The following is a 22,321-nucleotide window of genomic DNA, read 5'->3' as shown; positions in this document are numbered from 1 at the left end:
GTAATGACTGTGGCTAGCTTTATCTACGGCAGCAACAAGTTCAAATTGGGTTTTTAAATAAGGAAAGAGGTGGGGGAATTTGGCATTTAATAAAAAAACGTAGCCAACAAGGTGTTCATGTATTCACAAGTTTTCACACATATCTAGTATCTTCATTTGTTGCAAAACTGCAGAAAGCCTGTGTTTTTATGTCTGTTTAAGCATCTGCACCGTTTCAATTCACTCAATGTACTGTATGACTACTGCAAATACCATTAATAATCTCAGCCAAAATCAAAATAAAGATTCTTTTATTATGTTAACAAAAATACAAATTAATTACCTACGTTGTATTTAAATCTCTTTTGAACAATAACTTAAACTGATCACTAAATACTGAATAAAATATGTAGTTGTGCAAACACAGCTGTAATGTTTCCTTGTAAAGATGAGACTATATATAAAGGAACATCAAACCCATTTTTTCCCCCACAATTCAGATGACATTTACTTTGTTCTTCTGGTATCCTTTGTAGAAAAGTAGGTAGGCAGGCTTAGGTACATGCACGTGCCTGGAGCACCATAAGTCAGCAATATCTGTATTATGTATAACACTTAAAAACACTGTTGCAAATTGCTGCCAGACAATTCACCCATCTCAGCAAAAAGGATAGAAAAAGAACAAAGTAAATTTGATAATTTATATAAGTTGTGAATGTTTTGAATCAACATGAATGCTAATTTTAGGGATACAGCAGTTCTTCCAGATTTAAAATGCTAAAGCTAATTTCTCAGACCATTCTCTGTAAATAAGGATGAAACGTATTGCGTGGTTATAAATCCCCATACTTGCTGGAGAGGCAATTGCGAACGAATCTTTCAGCTGCAGCATAACGCACTTTTGTTGAAAGAATTTATGAAGATCTAGTGTTTATTTTCCAAAGCAATGTAATTTCATCAGGATGTTAATTGATTTTAACCTGCGTCTTCCACTCTGTGCTATTTATCACCAATGATAAAATGAATATTTCTATGCTCCTATCTTAAATTATACACAGGGGCCGAGTGCTTATTCTTTCAGAATAGATTAAATCAACGCGTTTCTACCTTGGTTGCCCACAATAAACATAATCTTGCTGAAGATGTTTATATTAGCATTTATTTATAGTCTGGAATTAAAGCAAACTGCTAGGGAGAACAATATAGGATTTTGAGTGCAGCACTGATTTATTTCCTCCTGTTCCCACCTCCACCAGCCAACATCATGGCCACACGGATAAAGATGTTCAGGGTATCTGTGTATATCCCCAGGCACCTGAAAATGAAAATTCAAGATTGTTAAAAAGGAAACATCATAACATACCCTCAACTAAATCCCTTAAAATGATAGGAACGTAAAAATTAAACTTGCATGATTCAGATATTGCATAGAATGTTAAGACACTTTTAAATTCACTTCTATTTTTAAATGTACTTTATTCTCTTGGAATCCTTTGTTAAAAAAAGAATAAGTGGATATCCTACACTACTGGGAACAAGTATGTGATTGGTGGCTGCACACATTTATGTCTTGTTATTGGCTGACTAGATATGTTTAGCTAGTCCCAGTAATGCGATGCTGCTACTTCAGTAAAGGATTCCAAGAGAATAAAGCAAATTTGATAGAAGTGAATTAGAAAGTTATTTGAAATAGTATGCTCTATCTGAATCATGAAAGCAAAAAAATTGGATTTTATGTTAAAGGGGCACTCAAGTCAAAATTAAACTTTCATTATTCAGATAGAGCAGCAATTTTAAACAACTTTCCAATTTACTTCCATTAACAAAATGTGCACACAGTATTTTTATATTTAAACTTTTTGAGTCACCAGCTCCAACTGAGCATGTGCAAGAATTCACAGAATAAGCGTGAATGCATTTGTGATTGGCTGATTGGCTGTCACATGGTACAGGAGTGGAAATAGACATAACTTTTAAAATTGTCAGAAAAAACATCTACTACTCATTTGAAGTTCAGACTAAGTGCTATTGCATTGTCTTGTTAGCTTGCATTTGTTGATTATGCAAATCTACTGTGTTGACTGATCTTTAAATACAGGCTAAAGACATAATTTTTTCAATATTTCAAGTACAGAAACAAGTAGTAATGACAAATACCATTAAACTATAAAGTCATTACCTACTTTCATTAATGATCAATACCTTGAACAACGTAAACTACTTACGAATTTATTGGGTCAAATTTTTGTACTCCATACAATGGGTGTGTCTCAGCGCGTTTGATAACTTTCTGTGTATCGTATAGAAGGAACATGCCGAAAAGCACCAGTCCGCCATAAATAGCAATGGAATAGAGGCCAGCCCCAAATGCAGAGGTAGGGGGAAGGAACGCACTCCCTAGATACAGAAAAATATTTTAGTTCATCTTTCAATAAGAAGGTTTTAATTCATAAGGCAGAAATGTGTGCCCCATTCTATATTCTGTAGCTTTAGCAACTTAAGGAAATAAAAAACTGACAAAGTTATTAACATGGTACTTGTTCTATTCTATTGCATACTTATGTATGTTACATATGCACATGCACGTAACTTTATCATACAGAATTCAAGGGTAACGATAATACATGATTATAAAAATAAGCAATTTCACAGCCTGAACTAACAAGCAGTTAAAAAGACATTAAAAACACTTTGAGAATGAAATATAAAATTATAAAAAAAAATGCAATATACTTTATTTTTAACCATTTTCCTGTTATTTCCAATGCCTGATTAATGTGAGCCACGTATTGAAACCTAGGTTTCTCCTTATCTAATCTATTCTGCTAAAGACAATAAGGAACAGATAATGTACAAGCAATGTATGTGTGGAATACAGCAATGTTATAGTAACTATTTAACTGGGTATAAAGTTCCTTTAAAGTAATGGTACATTTTACATGTTTAAAACCAGGTCCGGAATCTAAGCAATATGTTAGATGGACTTTAATTGATAACTTCTAATAAAGGTGCGCTGTAACTTACTTTTTAATCTAGCGTGCCTTTCTAATACCCCCGTGCTCCGACCGTCCACTTCAAAACTCATATTTTTTTGTGAGCCAGTGGTTGGAACTGTTCTCCAATCGGCACTCTAGCTACAGAAAATGTGACGTATGGCTAGAACCCTGATTGGAGAACAATTCAAACCGTAACTTACAGCGCATCTTCGTTAGAAGCGATCAATTAAAGTCCCTGGAAAATATTGCTTCAATTCCAGACCTGATTTTAAAAAATGTAAAGTTTACCACCACTTTAACATTAAAATGTCCCACATGGCCATTGTTTGCAAATTTTGTGTGTCCCTATTTGTCCTCAGAAGATTAGGGGATAAGGGAAACTTAGATTTCAACATACTCGTGTCTGACACTTTATAAAACGAAAGTTCTTTCTAGAAACCAAAACTTACTACTAATTTTATCAGTATTTAAATAACCAATGTAATTAAAAAAATATATCTATTCTATTTTCTATTATTCTGAAAGTAATCTTTGCTTTGAGTACATCATCTAATCTAGCATTTGTTTAAAGGGACATTAAACACTAAATAAAAAAATAAAAATTATATATATATTTTGAATAAATTAAAATGCAGTGACTTTTACATTAGTGAAACATATAAACATATAGACCTAGCAACCATACTTACCAATGGATGACGCAAGCACCAGGCCCAGACCCACTCCCAGGGGCCCTCCCATATTCAGGAACTTCTCACTTGGGGCACACATAGCCACAGTAGATAGACCACCAACAATGCCAGCTGTGTACCAGGCAGCTCTGATAAGCAAAGGACCCCCCAACAAGGTTAATGGCGCAACCACTGCGCCCATCACACCTGCAGAAAATAATCACTAGTGAGCACCGATGTACAGTTTATCCCCATTACAGTGCATGTAGATGATGTATTTTTATTTCTTACCATGAACAAAATTATTAACTAGAAACATACATATGAGTGTTTAGGATGTGTTTATTGCATATATCCCCTGGTTGCAAAACAGATTACAGGTGGCCCTCGTTTAACAACGGTTCAATTTACACCGTTTCAGAATAACAACCTTTTTTTTCCAGTCATGTGACTGCTATTGAAAAGCATTGAGAAGCAGTGCATTTATTAAAATAGACAGTAGGTGGAGCTGTCCGCTTGTGTTGCAGCAAAGCCAAGCAAGCTGAAATTAATCAGTTTAACCAGACCTGAGCTATCGAGCGGATTTCAAAGGAACTAGATCTTCCTGTCTAAAAATCAGTCCAGATTGGAATGCATAGAAAGAACCGTTTGCAGAAAAATGCAAGTGAAGTCTCTGTTCTGTGATTATTTTATTAGGTTTATAATGCTGTTTAGCATTTAAAGTCTTCATTTAAAAGCTTTAAAAATAATGTATTAGGTTTTACTTATGACAATTTTGAGAGGGGCCTGGAACCTATCTCCCTCACTTCCCATTGACTTACATTGTAAACTGGGTTTCAATTTACAACAGTTTCGATTTACAACCATTCCTTCTGGAACCTAACCCCGGCGTAAACTGAGGGCTACCTGTATATGTAGTTGTGGTTGATCCGTAATGTAACATACCTGCATGTAACAACCAAGCAAGATGTTTAGCTCCAGGGCTTTGCTCATAGGATATAGACCTCACGAGCATCCCAGCACCAATCATTGCTGCAAATGTTGCCCCGATGGCCTAAGGAGAGAAAAAAAAAACCACACACACGTTAAAGGGACATGAAACCCAAAATGTTACTTTCATGATTCAGACAGAGCATGAAATTTTAAACAACTTTCTAATTTACTTCTATTATCAAATTTCTTTGTTCTCTTGGTATCTCTTGTTGAAAAGTAGGGACGTAATCTCAGGAGTGTGCACATATCTGGAGTGCAGTTTTGCAAGAGCACTATTTCCTGTCATGTAGTGCACCAGATGCTACCTAGGTATCTCTTCAATACAGAATATCACGGGAACAAAGCACATTTGATAATAGAAGTAAATTGGAAACTTTTTTATATTGTGGGTTTCATATCCCTTGAATGTCTCTTTAAAGTGTAAAATAAGATCCGGAAATCTAAAAAGCCGACTGTTCTTCTCATATTGCCGTCACAAGTAAATAATGCCATAAACTGATCCATTTCAGTAAAGCGATGTAAAAGCACTGCCATGATTTCTTAGTGACAGGAAAACTCCTCACCAGCCATGATCCTCTCATCATCAGGTTCATAAGAGCAGGCGACCTACTAACAGCCACAGCAGATAGGGCTGTGAGGCTGATGCTGCCAGCAAAGTACATGTAGGTGGATCGGATTCTGTCTTTCACATATTGAGGCCAAATTCTGCAAGAAAAAAGGAGGAAAAAAAAAGGTCTTAAATTTGATTTGTCACGTGCAAAGCAAAGTTATACAATGACACCCATGTTAATTAGAAACTGATGCTCAAAACAACACATGCATTTAACAAGAGAAACAAAGACTGTACAACAGTATTAGCTTTTATAAGAAGCATTTTTGACAATGGAAGTTTATTGCAGAAATGTTTTTACTTCACTCGTGCACATTTCCATTTTGACCTTTCTATCTTTTTTTGGGGGGTTTTCAAAAGATTTATTAAAAGGGACACTGAACCCAAATTTTTTCTTTCATGATTCAGATAGAGCAGCCAATTTTTTTTTTTTTTTTTTTCAACAAAATTTTATTGAAAAGTGTTACAAGGAGGATATGACAAAACAAACATTATACATAAATGAAGTATACATGAACAGACTTAGTACAACGGACCGTAAAGTCTAATTTTATATAATAGTAGTAGGATTATCCATAAGACTAAAAATGAACCATAATAAATCATACAACGAACCATGTTGTCGAAAGTCCAAAGTCAAATTAAGTTTCATATCAAATCCTCAAGTATTAACCAAAGCTTCTTTGAATTTTTAAGTTTAAAATTCAGAAATAACCTTCTTAACTGTATGCATGAGAAAGTAGAGTGCGAGCTCCAGTAGACACTGGCGAAAGAGTGCTTTGAGAAGAGAAAAACAGATAGTAGTTAGGGAGAAAAGGGAAGAAAGAAAAGAAGAAGAAAGTGAGGAAGGGGGAAAGAGAAAAAAAAAAAAAAAAAAAAAAAAAAAGGGGGGGGGGGGGGGAAGTAGAGACCTTGGGGGAGGAGGGAGATGTATAGTGAAATTGTGAGGGGAGGGAGGGGGAGGGGAAGGAATGTCTGTAGATACTAGTGGTGGGCGTGTTAAGAGTGGGCACACTATATTGTGCCCTTCCAGTATGCCATCATCAACTCGTGTAGATCCAGTCTGTGGGTTTTTAGGTAGTGGTATCTTTCTAACAGTAAGAGATCACAGACTTGGTCTCTCCACTCCTGAACTGTTGGGACTGTTTGGGATTTCCAATATTTTGGGACAAGCTTATTAGCAGCTGTCAGCATTATCAATAGGAGAGCCAGCTTGCCCTGACCCGCCAATCCGGGTAGGGAGCAGAACAGCAGTGTCTCTGGAGCAAAGGGGATTGCCGAGCCCAAGATTTCCTTCATCTCGTGGAACACCGCAGTCCAGAAGTGTAGCAGGTGCGGGCACCCCCACCATATGTGCATGAGGGTGCCCTCCTCGCCACAGCCTCTCCAGCAGGAACCTGGCAGTCTGGGGTACATTTTGCAGAGCCTTGCCGGGGTAAGGTACCAGCGGCAAAGCAGTTTTAGTTGAATCTCCTGTACTCTAGCTGAGACAGATGATTGTTTGATTAATTTGAATGATTTCAACCATACCTCTGCGTCAATTTCATGGCCTATTTCTCTCTGCCACGCAATCGTGTAAGAGGGCAGGGAAGTGTTGGGGACCTCAACTGTTATTTTGTATAGTTTAGAGATCAGGTGTTCAGGGCGACTGGGTTGTATACACAGATTTTCAAAGTAAGTTAGTTCTCTGCCAAAATCTTGTCTGTGTTTGTGGTGAGAGATAAAGTGCAGCAGTTGGTTGTAATGGAGCCATGAGGAGAATATCTCCCCGTGGGATTCCGCTAGGGTTGTTTGAGATTTCAGTCTGCCCCCTTCGGAGATAAAATGGATAGAGCCCGTTCTAAGAGGATAAGGGCAAGGTATCCTGTTTCTAAGCTCATGGTAGGGAATGTCCACATTCTCCAGGAGCGGAGAAAGTGGGGCAAATTTAGAAGATATATGAGTGCTGGTGGCCAAGAGCCTGTCCCATTCAGATAGTATGTTTGCTGTGATAAGATAGTATTGTATGTTCTTTGGTCTCTGTGATTGTGAAGTCCATGCAAGAGTTGAGGTATTTTTTAGTTTAAAGATGTCTCTGTCAAGTCGAACCCACATCTTATTGTCAGCGTTGTGTGCCCACTCCACCACATGGCGAAGTGCTATTGCGTGTTTGTAGGCCCTAAGGTTGGGTATCCCTAGCCCTCCTCTGTCTCTTGGTAAGTACTGCGTTTTCTTTGGGACTCTCGGTTTTGTGTCTGCCCATATGAATTGTTCTATCACCTTTTGCAGCTGTGTGAAGTAGTTATCGTGGAGAGGTATCGGAAGGGTTTGCATCAGGTAAAGGACCCGAGGGAGAACATTCATTTTCACCACTCCGATCCTGCCCAGCCAAGAGATGGGCTTATTGCGCCAAGAGGATAGGTCTCGCGCAATGTCTGTTTTCAGGTGGTTATAATTGTGCTTGATTAGGTCTTGTGTAGTTGTTGCCAAATTTACCCCGAGATATTGTAGCTTTTGGCGGGCCAAAGGGACTCCGTATGTGTCTCTAATTTGGTGTAATAATTGGGGGGGGGTATTGATATTTAAAATTTCTGATTTTGAGATATTCAATTTGAAGTTGGAGACCTTGCCATAGTTGTCTAGCTCAGACAACAATTCTGGGATTGATTTTTCTGCTTCAGTTAAAAAAAAAAGGATGTCGTCGGCGTAAAGAGCCTGTTTATGTTCAAGTTGGCCTATCTTAAGTCCTTTGATGGCATTATTATGTCTGACCTTTTGTGCCAGGACTTCAATGGAAATAGCAAAGAGAAGCGGGGATAACGGGCAGCCCTGTCTGGTCCCGTTATTGATGGGAAAGGACTCTGATAAAGTATTGTTTACTCTGATCTTAGCATTGGGATTGGAGTATAAGGCAAAGGTCATGTTCAGAAAGGATTCAGGGACTCCCATCTCTCTCATAGACCTCCGCAGAAAAGACCAACGAACGCGGTCGAAGGCCTTCTCTGCATCAGTCGAGAAAAGGGCTAAAGGCTTGTTTGAAGCTTTGGCAAAGTTTATTAATTGAATAGTTTTTATAACATTATCTCGTGCTTCTCTGCCGGGTATGAACCCGGCTTGGTCAGGGGATATCAGACTAGGGAGATACTTGTTTAATCTGTTAGCAAGGATTTTAGCCAGGATTTTCATGTCTGTGTTTATTAAAGAGATGGGCCTAAAGTTGGCAGGGGAGGTGGGGGGCTTTCCCTGTTTTGGTATTACGGTTATATGCGCCTCGAGGAGACCTCTGGATAGTACGGGGTTCTCCCGTAGGTCGTTGAATAGTGTGAGGAGATGAGGGGCTAATACTGCAAAGAATTTCTTGTAGTACCCCATCGAGAAGCCGTCCGGTCCGGGACTTTTTCCCGACGGGGAATTTTTGATGGCCTGTTGAATTTCTTCTAATGTGATGGGTAGGGTAAGGTGGTCTCTGCCTGCCTCATCTAATGTAGGTAAACCTAAGCCGTGAAAATAAGTGTCAAGGTGTTCCTCAGGTGCTATTGGGGGCATGTCTGTAGATTGGAGGGAAACTACGTTCGGGATGTTGTATAGCGAATTGTAATAGTGTCTGAAATTAGATGCAATCTGCTTGTTGCATTTAATCATTGAGCCCTCTGGGGATTGTAATGTATGAATGTAGGAGGCCAATTGCCTCCTCCGTAAACACCTGGCCAGGAGTTTACCTGGTTTGTCACCGCCTTCATAGTAGTGTTGTCTCATATAGAGGGCGTGGCGCTGGTATGTAGTTGTTAAGTGAGATTTGAGGTCAGACCTAGCCTGAAGGAGATCCCGCTTGAGATCCTCATTGGTGGTGTCATGTTTGTGTGCCCTTTCTAAAGTGCCGACCTTTTCTAGAAGCTGTGAGTGTTTTTCTCTAGTTTGTCTGAGAATCTTAGCTTTCCGTTTGATAAAAATACCTCGTAGGACCGCTTTGTGTGCTTCCCACTCACATTGGGGGGATGTAGTAGTGTTACTGTTTAGTGAGAAGTATTCAGTGATATCCCTTTCAATTTCTGAGAGTGTGACAGGATCGTCAAGGAGGGAGTCATCTAGCCTCCATATCTTGGCTATGATTGGGAGGTCGGGCCATAGAATGGAGCAGGAAACTGGGGCATGGTCTGTCCAAGTAATATGTCCAATTTCACAACTGTCAACTAAAGAGAGGCCGTTGGCGTCAGTCAGGATGTGGTCGATCCTAGTATAACAGTCGTGTGGAGTCGAATAAAAAGTGTAATCTTTAGTCTGGGGGTGTAAAGTCCTCCATACGTCGTGTAGAGCAAGTTTAGAGAAAGTATTTCTGATTGTTTTAAGGGTAGTCTTAGGTATAGATGAGGTCCCCTTTGAGGAGTCTAGAGTAGGTTCAAAAGCTATGTTAAAATCTCCAGCGGCAAGGAGTGTACCTATAGCCTGGTCTAATATCAGATTGGAGATTTTCTTAAAAAAGGCAGTTTGCGCTTGGTTTGGAGCGTAAATATTAAGTATTGACATTTGCTGCCCGAAAAGTTGACCTATCAGAAGGATAAAACGGCCGTCAGGGTCTCTGACAATTTGGGAAATTTGGAGAGGGAGGGACCTGTGGATTAAGATGCCAACACCGCTTTTCTTTTGGGGTCCTGAGGCGAAATACGCCGCGGTGAAGTGGGGAGTATGCCATCTAGGTTCTTTATGTTTTTGGAAATGCGTTTCCTGAATCAGGACTATCTGGCTCCCCAGCTTAACAAGTTCTTTGTACGTAATTGACCTTTTACCCGGGCTGTTAAGCCCTTTCACATTAATTGTCGTTAATCTCAAGGAGTGGTCTTGAAACCTGCTAATTTTGCCCGCCATGTTCTGTGAGGGTTAGGCAGAGGTGCGAGGGGAGAGCGGGAGGAGGGGAGGGGAGAGGAAAAAAAAAAAAAAAAAAAAGAAAAAAAAAAAAAAAAAAAAAAAGAAAAAGGGGTACCACAAGTCAAGGATAGTAAGAAGGGCAAAGGAGGTGATGAAAGAAGGTAAAACAGGGATAGAAGGTTAAGGCGGGATGAACCAGAGAAGAATCTAGTAGGAAATTAAGGAAAGGTAATAAGGAGCCTTATGAGAAGAATAAAGAAGAGTACGAGAATAGGAACTACAGTGGGGAAATATCTCCTTCTCCGGCTAGAGAAGATGCAAATTTACTGAGATTTAAAGCTAACTAATGTGCAAATAGGGTGGTGGAGACAAAAAAAAAAAAAAAAAAAAAAAAAAAAGGAGAAAAAAATAGGGAAGGGAGAGAACTACTTTTTTTTCAATATTTGGGAAATGGGGACATCTATTACATATAAGAGAGATAAGATTTTCGTGCTAGAATATTCCTCACTATGTGTCGGGACAGAGTTCCTAGGGAGGTTTTATGGGATGTGGTGATATGTGAGGGCAAAGTGTATCTCTTTTAATTGGGGATGTCATCTGAGATGGTGTTGTAAAATGGCTTAAGTAAATCTTAAAATTCTACTGTTAGGTGAGAGAGAGAAGTGAGGTAGATAGTGAGTTTAAGATATTGTCGACAGTCTTAATTCAATCTGTTGCACATTTAAACTCTGGAGCGTACACATTAATAAAGCAAAACAGTGCACTAACGGATAACCTAGGAGAGAGAACAAGTTAGAGCAACAGAACAAGTAAACATATTTGAACGGTAACACAGTAATAGTTAAACAATCCAACACATTGGTAAACAGATATTATGAGGCCTAATGTGACGGCCAAATCAAGCAGTTTCAAAAGGATACGATCCCCATGGAGGAGGGGGTCAGAGAGTCCCTTAAGGGAGAGAACTACTTTTTTACAATATTTGGGGAATGGGGATACCTATTACAAATCAGAGAGATAAGATTTTCGTGCTGGGATATTCCTCACTGAGTGTCGAGACAGAGCTCCTAGGGAGGTTTTGTAGGATGTGGTAATATGTGAGGGCAAGGAACTAAGTGTATCTCTTTTAATGGGGGGTGCCATCTGAGTTGGCGTTGTAAAATAGCTTAAATAGGTCTTAACATTTTACTGTTAGGTGAGAGAGAGAAGTGAGGTAGGTAGTGAGTATAAGATATTGTCAACAGCCTTAACTCGATCTGTTGCACATTTATACTCTGGAGCGAACACATTATTAAAACAAAACAGTGCATTATCGGATAACCTAGGAGAGAGAACAAGTTAGAACAACAGGTCAAGTAAACATGTTTGAACGGTAACACAGTAATAGTTAAACAATCTAACACAATGGTAAACAGATCTTATGTGGCCTAATGTGACGGTCAAATCAAGCAATTTCAAAAGGATACGGACCCCACGAAGAAGGGGTTCAGAGAGTCCCTTAGTTCAATAAAGTTATTCCCCAGTCTGAGGGTCCAACATAGTGTTGGCACTCCTGCCTAGCTGGGAGCAAAGGACAAGGTTTGTATAGTGGTAAGTGTATGGCCATCTTAGCGAGGGTCATCTCTTGAAGTGGTAGGCCCCTGAGCTAGTGAGGGTCTCGAGGTGGGATGGGTGGTGTCAGCTGTTGTTGGCTCGGAGTATGGTATGGAAAGTTCCTTGCAAAAAGCTTGAATGTCGCCTCCAGGTCTATAGGTTAGTGTTCTGTTGTTGTCCGAGACTATCAAGGATACTGGAAACCCCCATCTGTACTGTATTTTGCGATCTCTCAGGGATGCTGTGATAGGAGCAAGTTCTCTCCGTTTCTGGAGCGTTGCTTGAGATAGGTCTGAGAACAAAGAAATCTCTTCCCCAGCGTGAAATATAGGGTGTTTTGTTCTAGCACACCTGAGGAGCTCTTCCTTGTCTTTATACCTTGAAAATTTAACTATGATGTCCCTGGGTGGTGCTTTGGGGGGAGGTTTGGGTCTTACCGCCCTATGTGCCCTTTCAATTGCTATATTCTCTGCCATAGGATTATCTCTTATGATTTTGAAGAGAGCTTGCAGATATCCTTCTATGGCAGGGGGAAAAACAGTTTCCGAGACCCCCCGGATACGCAGATTATTGCGTCGGCACCTATTTTCAAGGTCTTCCAATTTGTCAGCTAAAGCATCAATCTTGCGGTCTTGGTCTGAGAAACGAGATGAAATCTGTTGGCATGTATTATCTATGGTCTCTTGCTTTTCTTCCAATTCTGTGACTCTCTGGTCAAGCGCCCCCATGTCTTTGCGTAGGTCGCCAAAGAGGCTTCTCATTTCCTGAAGTATTTCTTTGACATCTTCCTTAGATGAAAGATGAAGTATGTCTGATTTAGTGACATACATGTTGGAGGGGGATTCTGTAGATAAGGGGTTGCTCATTGATGATGTTGCAAAGGTTAGGTCACTCTCTGAGCAAATGGGTGTTGAGGCCCCTGGGGGCTTGAGATAGTGGTTGAGAGTCTTAGTGGGGTTCAGTTTTTCGGATTTGACCAGCCTTTTGCCAGGCATTACATAAAAGTCCAAAGATATAGATTCGGGTGTTTAAAGTAAAATGGGCAGCAGCAAAGATTGGTTGTAGGGGGGCTGTGTGGCCAGTGATCTTGTCTGTTGCAGAGAGCAGGGATTATGCCACACTAAGGTATTCAGAAGACGGACAGTCAAGGTGAGGAAATAAGGGGAGCACAGTCCGTTTTTAAACCTGTCAGTAGAGGCTTGTAGGGGGTGTTAGGCCGGTATCCCAGCTTTTTTACTTTATACTCTGACGAAGCGTGAGACTGACAGCTCAACCCTTCCACATTAAACTTAATTTGACACCTGTGTGATGAGCCTGGAGGGGGATATTTATTGGGAGTGTGCGGTAATTGAATTCGCTGATGCTGGTATTTACTGTGAGGAGAGGGTTACCGCTGCAGGCAAACAGGCTCAGACTTTCGTTATATGCCACGTGGTGACAAAATGCCGGACAGCGGGTTAGTATTGCAGTTAAGTCCGGAGTTCCTGTAAGAGTGAGGGTCTGTCAACACGGCCCTCCTGTTTGAGTCTTATTTGTCCCCTTAGGTCTGGAGGAGGGGGGCTGTAATGAGTAATATCTGAGTGTATATAGGCCAATACTCACTACGAGAAAGAGTCTGAAGGTTACCGCTGCAGGTGTGATTAGGAGCAGACAGTCCCAGGCCTCGGTTGTTGGCCGCGTGGTAGCGTCACCCCAGACAGATTATCGGCAGTGCGAGCAGTAGCAGGTAAATCCGGAGTGTGCTCCTGCCTGTGAAATCACGTTGAAGGGCACCTGTGGGTCGCTGGGTCCGGTGATTGAAGGGGAGGTAGAGATGTCCGCCGCTGCGTGGAAGCCTGCAGTGTCCTTAAAAGAGCTGGTGGAGATAGTGCTTTAGTTTAAAGCCGTAAGTGGTACATATCTTGGGGAGGGTCCCTAGAGATGTTCTCTATAGGGGTTGTAGAGGTTTTAAGGGGGTTTGCACATAGTTAGTGAGCTTGAAGCCGGAGTTGGAGATGAGAGCTCTTTCAAAAGGCAGCCATCATCCTGCGTGGCTAGCTCCGCCCCCTCAGAGCAGCCAATTTTAAGCAACTTTCTAATTTACTACTATTATCAATTTTTCTTCGTTTTCTTGTTATCTTTATTTGAAAAAGAAGGCATCTAAGCTAAGGAGTCAGCCAACTTTTGGTTCAGTACCATGGACAGCACTTGTTTATTGGTGGGTGAATTTATCCACCAATCAGCAAGAACCCAGGTTGTTCACCAAAAATGGGCCAGCATCTAAACTTACATTCTTGTTTTTCAAATAAAGATACCAAGAGAATGAAGAAAATTTGATAAGAGTAAATTAGAAAGTAGCTTAAAATTGCATGCTCTGAATCATGAAATTGGGTTCAGTGTCCCTTTAAATGCAAGAAAATATATTAAAAAAAAAACAATTACACAAACAGTGTGGCTGCAGAATACCGAAAATAACAGTTGTTCATTTTGCAGCTGGTTAAAGGTGCATAAAAGTCAAAAAGGTAGCGGAGTCTACATGCAGCTTCTGCATGTTATTAAGGCTTCTCAAGTCTATGCGAGGTATACTAGGTAATATACGTTTCAGTACAAGCCATTTGCCAGACATAGACAAGGAGTTTAGTGGGTGTGGGCTGTAAGTTTGGCATCCCCTACTCTTTTAGCATTTAGTTTGGTTGTTCAGTGTGCACTGGGGGCTGTAGCTTGATAAAAGTTGGGGTATTGGCACTCTGAGACAATTGTTATTTATATAATTATTGCTCTAGACTGGGCCCACTCACCCAACATGTGTTCATGTATATCTATGGCTCCCGCCTGCACGTGATGATATCGCGCTAGGTCTATCGTTTTGTCTACCTGTTGTTTCCATTCTTCTACAGTTGGGGCTTCTTGTGATTTCCAATTTTTGGGTATTAGGAGCTTAGCGCTGTTTAACATAATGAGCATTGAGGGTTTTATTTTCAATTTTGGGGAGGGAAAGGTATAGAAGTGTTTTGGGGTCTTTTGGTATTGTTTTTCCTATTGTTCTCGTGGTGAGTGTAAGGATTGACCTTTCTATCCTTTTAACTTTTTTTTTTATAAAATTGTGACAAATTGCTCCTAACCATTAAGGGACTTAGAAGTAAACTGGAAAGTTTTTTTTTTATCTGCGTGTTATGTTTGACTCGTGAAAATTTAATTTGGACATTATGAAATGTACATTTGTCTCTCGGTATTGTTTTCTTGAAACTTTACTAGTTTCCACGACAGATTATCTAGGTAGGTTCAGAAGTGTGCACATGCCTTGTGCGCTATAGGGAAGTACTGTTTGTAAAATGTTTTTTGTTTTTTTTAAAGGGACAGTCTAGTCAAAATTAAAAACTTTCATGATTCAGATAGGGCATGCAATTTTAAACTGCTTTCCATGAGCCAATAACAATTGGTATATATATGCAGCCATCAATCAGCATCTAGAACCTAGGTTCTTTGCTTATCTTGAGCTTTCCTAGATAAACCTTTTAGCAAAGGATAACAAGAGAAGGAAGCAAATTAAATAATAGAAGTAAATAGGAAAGTTGTTTAAAATTGCATGCTCTGCCTAAATCATGAATGTCTAATTATACCTTTAAGAAACCATAAAACACCAGGTTTTAAGTATTTCTCTTCATGGGATATTGAGTAACTCAAATGTAACAATCTTAACTACATTCAGTCTGGGAAATTATGTGAATCTGGCACATTAGGGTTCATTGAGGACTGGCGTTAAAAAACCCTACTCTAGAGAAAAAGCTGACAAATTTAAATCTTTTGAGAAGAACACTGAGATAAATGCCCTTATTAACCCATTAACGACAGCTGATATACCCTGTACGTTAAATAGCATGGCTCTGGCCAATAGTGGTGAGACCGCGCTATTGCTGAATGCCTACTGGAGTGAGTTATGTAGTAATAGTGCGTCTTTACGCTGACACAGAGACCCGCTCTATTACAGGTCTAAAAAACACTTAAGAACGTGCAACGCACAGGGTATGTACATGTGGTTAAGGGGTTAAACAAGAATATAACTCAATAAAAGTAACTGCGTTTCCCAATAAAATCACACAATGAAGAATTCCAACTTACACAGCTTTCTCTATGGCGCCAATTTCATTGGACATTCCCAACCCATAATAGCACAGAGCTCCGAGACCAACAACGGCACCACCAGCAACAATCAGTCGCCCGGTTAGGTCAACTAAAGCAAAGGGGAGAAAACACATAATCACATATTGTTTCAGTACTCAGGGATATAAGTGTATCTATAGATATTTAGACGTGGGAGTCACATGACTTCTTTAGGACTTAAAGTAAATGTAAAGTTAACCCGAGTGCCTCACGGCATTGTATAGAGCCAGAGTTTAAGTCATGACATTTTTTAGATTGATTTATTTTTTGCAAATTTTTTACTTTTTTACCGATTCGCCGATAAGTGCAGCTCTCCCACCCGCCATATTGTCTAATTGATTGACAGATGACGATTCATAAAACAAAAAATCCTCGTTTCCCCCCGGGGCGTTCAGCCCCTTTGTATAAACGTCACCTTTTCTTTTTATCTAATACTAAGGTATTCATTCCATTGTAATCTGGAGTCTCAAGTTTTTACAACTTGGCATAAAATAAGCAGCTCATGAAACACTTGGGAACCAAATGCTAAACTTTCAGAAGTAACTTACACCGAGCTGCTGTGCCCATTGATGGTTCAAACGCTGCTTCTTTGATTTCCTCACGAGCTGACTTGGCACGGCGTAACCCAAACCTGCTTTTGGTGGAATAACCCTATTAGAAAAACAACGCTTAGTTAATTAACTGTAGTTCCAGTAAAATACTAGCAAATCATATGTATTTCATTCTTGGCACATAAGTCAGCAAAAAACAAATCTACAGATAAACACCTCCATAACTCCTCATATCTCACTATCTTGTGTGTCGCCCCCTTTCACCTCTCGTTGACCCCTTCCTTGCCCAGCCCACACTTTACAGCAACTCACTAGCACAGCACTTTAAAGGGATAGGAAAGTCACAATTAAACCTGCATGATTCATAGGGCATGCAATTTTAAGACACTTTACATTCCCTTCTATTTTACTTTGTTCTCTTGATATCCTCTGTTGAAAATAAAATATACATATATCTACTGGGAGCAAGCTGGTGATTGTATCTTGTCATTTGTTCTCTATATGTGTTCAGCTAGCTCCCAGTAGTTATTGCTGCATTGGAGCTGACTTTAACTATATTTGCAGGAGTAAAACACACAGTTATATAAAGCCTATAGTGCAATAATAAAATCCTCTAACATATTAGCGCATTTTCTTTTTTCCCCTTTAATATCCCTTTAAAGGGCCATAATAGTAAACAAATAACATGTTAAAGGGACACTGTACCCAAATTTTTTCTTTTGTAATTCAGAAAGAGCATGTAATTTTAAGCAACTTTCTAATTTACTCCTATTATCAATTTGTCTTCGTTCTCTTGCTATCTTTATTTGAAAAAGAAGGCATCTAAGCTTTTTTTTGTTTCAGTACTCTGGACAGCACTTTTTTTATTGGTGGATGGATCTATCCACCAATCAGCAAGGACAACCCAGGTTGTTCACCAAAAATGGGCCGGCATCTAAACTTACATTCTTGCATTTCAAATAAAGATACCAAGAGAATGAAGAAAATTTGACAATAGGAGTAAATTAGAAAGTTGCTTAAAATGTCATGCTCAATCTGAATTACGAAAGAAAAATTTTGAGTACAGTGTCCCTTTAATTTGTTAGAGCATGTAATATTTAGACTATTGACCTTGACTACTATGTGTTTAACCGTGTCTAAATAGTAGATATGTGCATCTGTCATTCTATGTATGAACGAGTGACTAATATGGCCGCGGGTAGCGCATTCGGCTCTTTTTGGTGCGGTATTTGTTTGAAAGTGCATCACACAAAGATCCGAAAAGAGCCGAATGTGCTACCCGCGGCCATATTCGTCACTCGATCATACTACTAAAGTGTGTTTAACCCGTTTGCAGAGATTAAACACATAGTATTGCAGAGTTGATAGTCTTTAAAGCCTGGTTTCTCAACAGCTGGGCCATGGCCATGTACCGGGCCGTGACAGCCCTGTTGGTGGGCCGCGACCTGTCCTGCCCCCACTGCGCACCAGGGGCAGACTGAGACCAATCAGGGCCCCAGGCAAAAATTAGGGAAGGGCCTCCACTGTCTGTCACAGACCCCCAACAGGACACCTCCCACAATCTAGGGTTCCCTGAGAAACAAACCACACTCTGGGGCCAGGGTCCCCACTAAACCCACACTTAACTGCTTAGTTACTAATAGGGCAACTGAAAACCCCAGCTTAAGCAACACACCAGGAGCCATGGAGATCTACTACTGGGCCCTGGACATGTCTGGCTAAAACTTACCGGGCCTTGAGGTTACTTTGGTTGAGAACCACTTCTTTAAAGGACATAAAACCTTAAAATGTTTCTTTCGCGATTCAGATAATTTTAAACAATTTTCTAATTTACTTAAATTATCAATTTTGCTTCATTGTTTTGGTATCCTATATTTAAAGGGACACTGAACCCAAATTTTTCTTTTGTGATTCAGATAGAGCATGCAATTTTAAGCACCTTTCTAATTTACTCCTATTATCAATTTTTCTTAATTCTCTTGCTATCTTTATTTGAAAAAGGATAGCATCTAAGATTTTTTTTTTTTGGTTCAGTACTGTGGACAGCACTTTTTTTTATTGGCGCATGAATTTATCCACCAATCAGCAAGAGCAACCCAGGTTGTTAACAAAAAATGGGCCGGCATCTAAACTTACATTCTTGCATTTCAAATAAAGATACCAAGAGAATGAAGAAAATTTGATAATAGGAGTAAATTAGAAAGTTGCTTAAAATTGCATGCTCTATCTGAATCACGAAAGAAAAAATTTGGGATCAGTGTCCCTTTAAGGAGCAGCAATGCACTACTGGGAGCTAGCTGAACGCATAGGTAAGCCAATGATGAGATATATATGTGCAGCCACCAATCAGCAGCTAGCTCCCAGCTGCTGAGCCTACCTAGGTATGCTTTTTTAACAAAGGATACCAAGAGAACCAAGCCAATTAAAAGATAAAATAAGTAAATTGGAAACTTGTTTAAAATAGTATGTTTCATCTGAATCATGAAATAATTGTTTTAGGTTTCATTTCCCTTTAAAATTACATGCTCTGGCAAATAAGACCATGTCATTTTTCTCCTATCATGGGCCGTCAAGCAAACAAAACTAAAATAAAACCACAATTTACAATATACAACTGTATTCTATAAAGAAAAAAAAAAGTGTTCTTACTATAATACCGCCCTATTCTAATCTTGAGCTAACACGTAAATTAACATCTATTTTTTTTTATGTATCTATATGCTGCCTTTATCAGGAGCTAAAATATGCAATAGATTTTCAAAAAAAGTTTATTATGTTCCTTTCAAAGGATGCACAGATTGTGATCACGGAAGAGGATAGAAACGGATATTGCACAAATATGAAATCAGATCAATTTGGAAAGCTCTAGAGTTTGAAACATATACTGGTAACACTGGGACTTCATTCTTGATACATACAGGTAAACAGATTATCTCTGGCTTTACAAAGCAATAAGGAGGTTAAACAAGCACTCCATAAAGAAACATAATATGATTTGTATCACAGATCCCTAGTAAACGGTACTACTGTAGACACAAAACTCACCTGGTTAGGCTTTAAAAGCCACTGGTTTGTTTTGAGGGCTGAATTTCTTATAGCTGGTGATCCCTGGGTCATGGTAGGATGAAGTGCCCCCAACGGCAGGCTTCGCAGACATACTAACCTGGCTGCAAACATTCTGTCTCAAGATCACTGTAGAAAAAAAAAATGTTTTTATTCAATCCAAACCATATACAACTATTATGAAATATAAAGCAGATAAGTAGCAACATATTTTAGTAAGGTGTGAATCAGATCTTGTCTGTGCTAAATATTACTTTTGCAAGACACAGTACACTACAAATAACGCTGCACTGAGGTTACCCTGCAACGGGGTCACACAGCCAGTCAGCCCCAGCAATGAGGTTACCCTTCTGGGGGGTCACACAGCCAGTCAGCCCCAGCAGTGATGTTACCCTGCAACGGGGTCACAGAGCCAGTCACCATCCAGCAGTGAGGTTACAATGCAGTGGGGGTCACAAAGACAGTCAGCCCAAGCAGTGAAGTTACCCTGCCGTGGGGTCACAAGGATAGTGAGATTACACTGCCGTGGGGTCACAAGGATAGTGAGATTACACTGCTGTGGGGTCACAAGGATAGTGAGATTACACTGCCGTGGGGTCACAAGGATAGTGAGATTACCCAGCAGTGGGGGCACAAGGCTAGTGAGATTACACTGCCGTGGGGTCACAAGGATAGTGAGATTACACTGCCGTGGGGTCACAAGGATAGTGAGGTTACCCTGCAGTGCGGTCAAAAGGCTAATGAGGTTACCCTGCAGTGCGGTCAAAAGGTTAATAAGGTTACCCTGCAAAGAGGTCACAAGGATAGTAAGATTACCCAGCAGTGGGGGCACAAGGCTAGTGAGATTACACTGCCGTGGGGTCACAAGGATAGTGAGATTACACTGCCGTGGGGTCACAAGGATAGTGAGATTACAATGCCGTGTGGTCACAAGGCTAATGAGGTTACCCTGCAGTGCGGTCAAAAGGCTAATGAGGTTACCCTGCAAAGAAGTCACAAGGATAGTAAGATTACCCAGCAGTGGGGGCACAAGGCTAGTGAGATTACCCAGAAGGCTAGTGAGATTACCCAGCAGTGGGGGTCACAAGGCTAGTGAGATTACCCAGCAGTGGGGTCACAAGGCTAGTGAGATTACCCAGCAGTGGGGTCACAAGGCTAGTGAGATTACCCAGCAGTGGGGGTCACAAGGCTAGTGAGATTACCCAGCAGTGGGGGTCACAAGGCTAGTGAGATTACCCAGAAGTGGGGTCACAAGGCTAGTGAGATTACACAGCAGTGGGGACACAAGGCTAGTGAGATTACACAGCAGTGTGGACACAAGGCTAATGAGATTACCCTGCAAAGAGGTCACAAGGATAGTAAGATTACCCAGCAGTGGGGTCACAAGGATAGTGAGATTACCCTGCAGTGGGGTCACAAGGATAATGGAATTACCCTGCAGTGGGGTCACAAGTCAGATACAGCAACTCAACTACTCACCTTTCTCCAATACAAAATGCTGCAGCTTCCGGCCAAACTATGATGTAACTCACTGAAACCTTCCCGAATCTTCCCGAGTATTTCCTCCACGCCGCGCTATGTAAACTGGGACATGAAGTCCTTAGCTGAAAGTCAAGACTCACTCAGCGTTCCCTAAACTACATCTCCCGTGAGCGCATTCGACAAACTTCCTCTCTCTGAAAGCTCCCGCCCCCGACTACACTTCCCATGAATCTGCATGGAAAGTGCGTTGTAAGTAATGGCTGTGACTTCATTTACGTCATGCACCCATGTTACATAAACTAAGGACAAGTAAACATTATAATAGTAGTGATGGGAAGTTCGGTTCACTATATAATAAGAGCTTTTATTGTGAGTGAAAATAGGAGAAGTAGTGAAACCGTATAACGTATAATATGGTTACAATTTTTTCTTTTATCTTAATAGTTTTATTACAGCCAATGTTTACTAACTGCTTTGCAAAAATATTGCCATTTTGTTAATAGAGTTTGCATTATTTTGCAGCCTAGGGACATACCTCATGAAAAGCCTTTTTAACTATTGCTTATTTCCTTTTGTGCAGTACGTACCTCACAACTGTCCCCATTTGAGAGGGACAGTTCTTAAAGGGATATGGAACTGCACAAAAGGGACAGTTCTTAAAGGGATATGGAACAAAAAAAAGTTTTGTGATTCAGACTGCCCTTGCCATTTTAAAAAAAAAGTTTTTTTTTTAATTTACTTCTTTTAGCAAGATTGCTTCCTTCCCATGATATTCTGTGTTGAAGAGATACCTAGGTACGCTTCTGGAGCACTTTATGGCAGGAAATAGTGCTCTTGCAAATGGATAATATTCTTACAAAACTGCGGCCATATGGTGCTCCAGAAATAAGCTTACATCTCTGCTTTTCAACAAAAGATAACAAGAGAATGAATAAAAATTGATGCTAGAAGTAAATTAGATTTTTTTTAATATGTAATGAATCATGAAATAAAAAAATCATATCCCTTTAATTCTGAACTCAGTTCTGCTGTTCGTCTGAGACAGCAATCTTTGCAGAGTTTTCCTTAGACCACCCAGATACGTCTACAAACCACCCAGATACACCCATAATAGCATTCAACTATCTACATGTGACCCCCACCACTTATGAAGCAGCCCCACCCCCTCAACCTCTTGAGTCCCTAATAGCCACACATTTTGGGATGTATGTAAATAAGCTGTGCAGACCAAGCAATCACTGTGTAGCATGTTGCAGTGTGAAATTATGCAGTCTGCTAGATCCTCTCCAGCCTATCTGGGGGCAGTTAAATAAACAATCTTAAGAATTAAAGGGACATTAGATGCCTGGGCACAACTACAGCAGCACAGTTATTGGCCATGCTAGTGTTTTCCTTCTGAAT

The 22,321-nt window shown here is 40.2% G+C and overlaps 1 protein-coding gene across 1 annotated transcript; it reads right to left on the bottom strand.

The window, feature by feature from the left end:
* Positions 1-273: 273 nt before the first annotated feature.
* GHITM (growth hormone inducible transmembrane protein) lies at positions 274-21,035 on the bottom strand. Its single transcript, XM_053692071.1, has 9 exons — positions 20,918-21,035; positions 19,421-19,567; positions 16,373-16,475; positions 15,783-15,894; positions 5,203-5,344; positions 4,592-4,700; positions 3,665-3,853; positions 2,205-2,376; positions 274-1,294 (listed from the first exon to the last, which is right to left on the bottom strand). Exons 2-9 carry the CDS (start codon positions 19,550-19,552, stop codon positions 1,207-1,209), a joined length of 1,047 nt encoding a protein of 348 aa, XP_053548046.1. The 5' UTR covers positions 19,553-19,567; positions 20,918-21,035; the 3' UTR covers positions 274-1,206.
* Between the last annotated feature and the right edge of the window lie 1,286 nt (positions 21,036-22,321).

The sequence above is a fragment of the Bombina bombina genome, chromosome 9 (genome assembly GCF_027579735.1).
Source record: "Bombina bombina isolate aBomBom1 chromosome 9, aBomBom1.pri, whole genome shotgun sequence".
Lineage (NCBI taxonomy): Eukaryota > Metazoa > Chordata > Amphibia > Anura > Bombinatoridae > Bombina > Bombina bombina.
The sequence above is the reverse complement of the archived record's forward strand: the minus strand, read 5'-3'. Positions and strand labels throughout refer to the sequence as shown.

What these genes read in the sequence shown, in the direction of transcription:
- GHITM (XM_053692071.1), bottom strand. Translation starts at nt 19,552, where the DNA reads ATGTTTGCAGCCAGGTTAGTATGTCTGCGAAGCCTGCCGTTGGGGGCA. An exon ending in TGCTTGGTTGTTACATGCAG is followed by an intron (nt 3,854 to 4,591) that starts GTATGTTACATT and finishes TATTTTCTGCAG; the next exon opens with GTGTGATGGGCGCAGTGGTT. An exon ending in GGTGCTTGCGTCATCCATTG is followed by an intron (nt 2,377 to 3,664) that starts GTAAGTATGGTT and finishes TTCTGTATCTAG; the next exon opens with GGAGTGCGTTCCTTCCCCCT.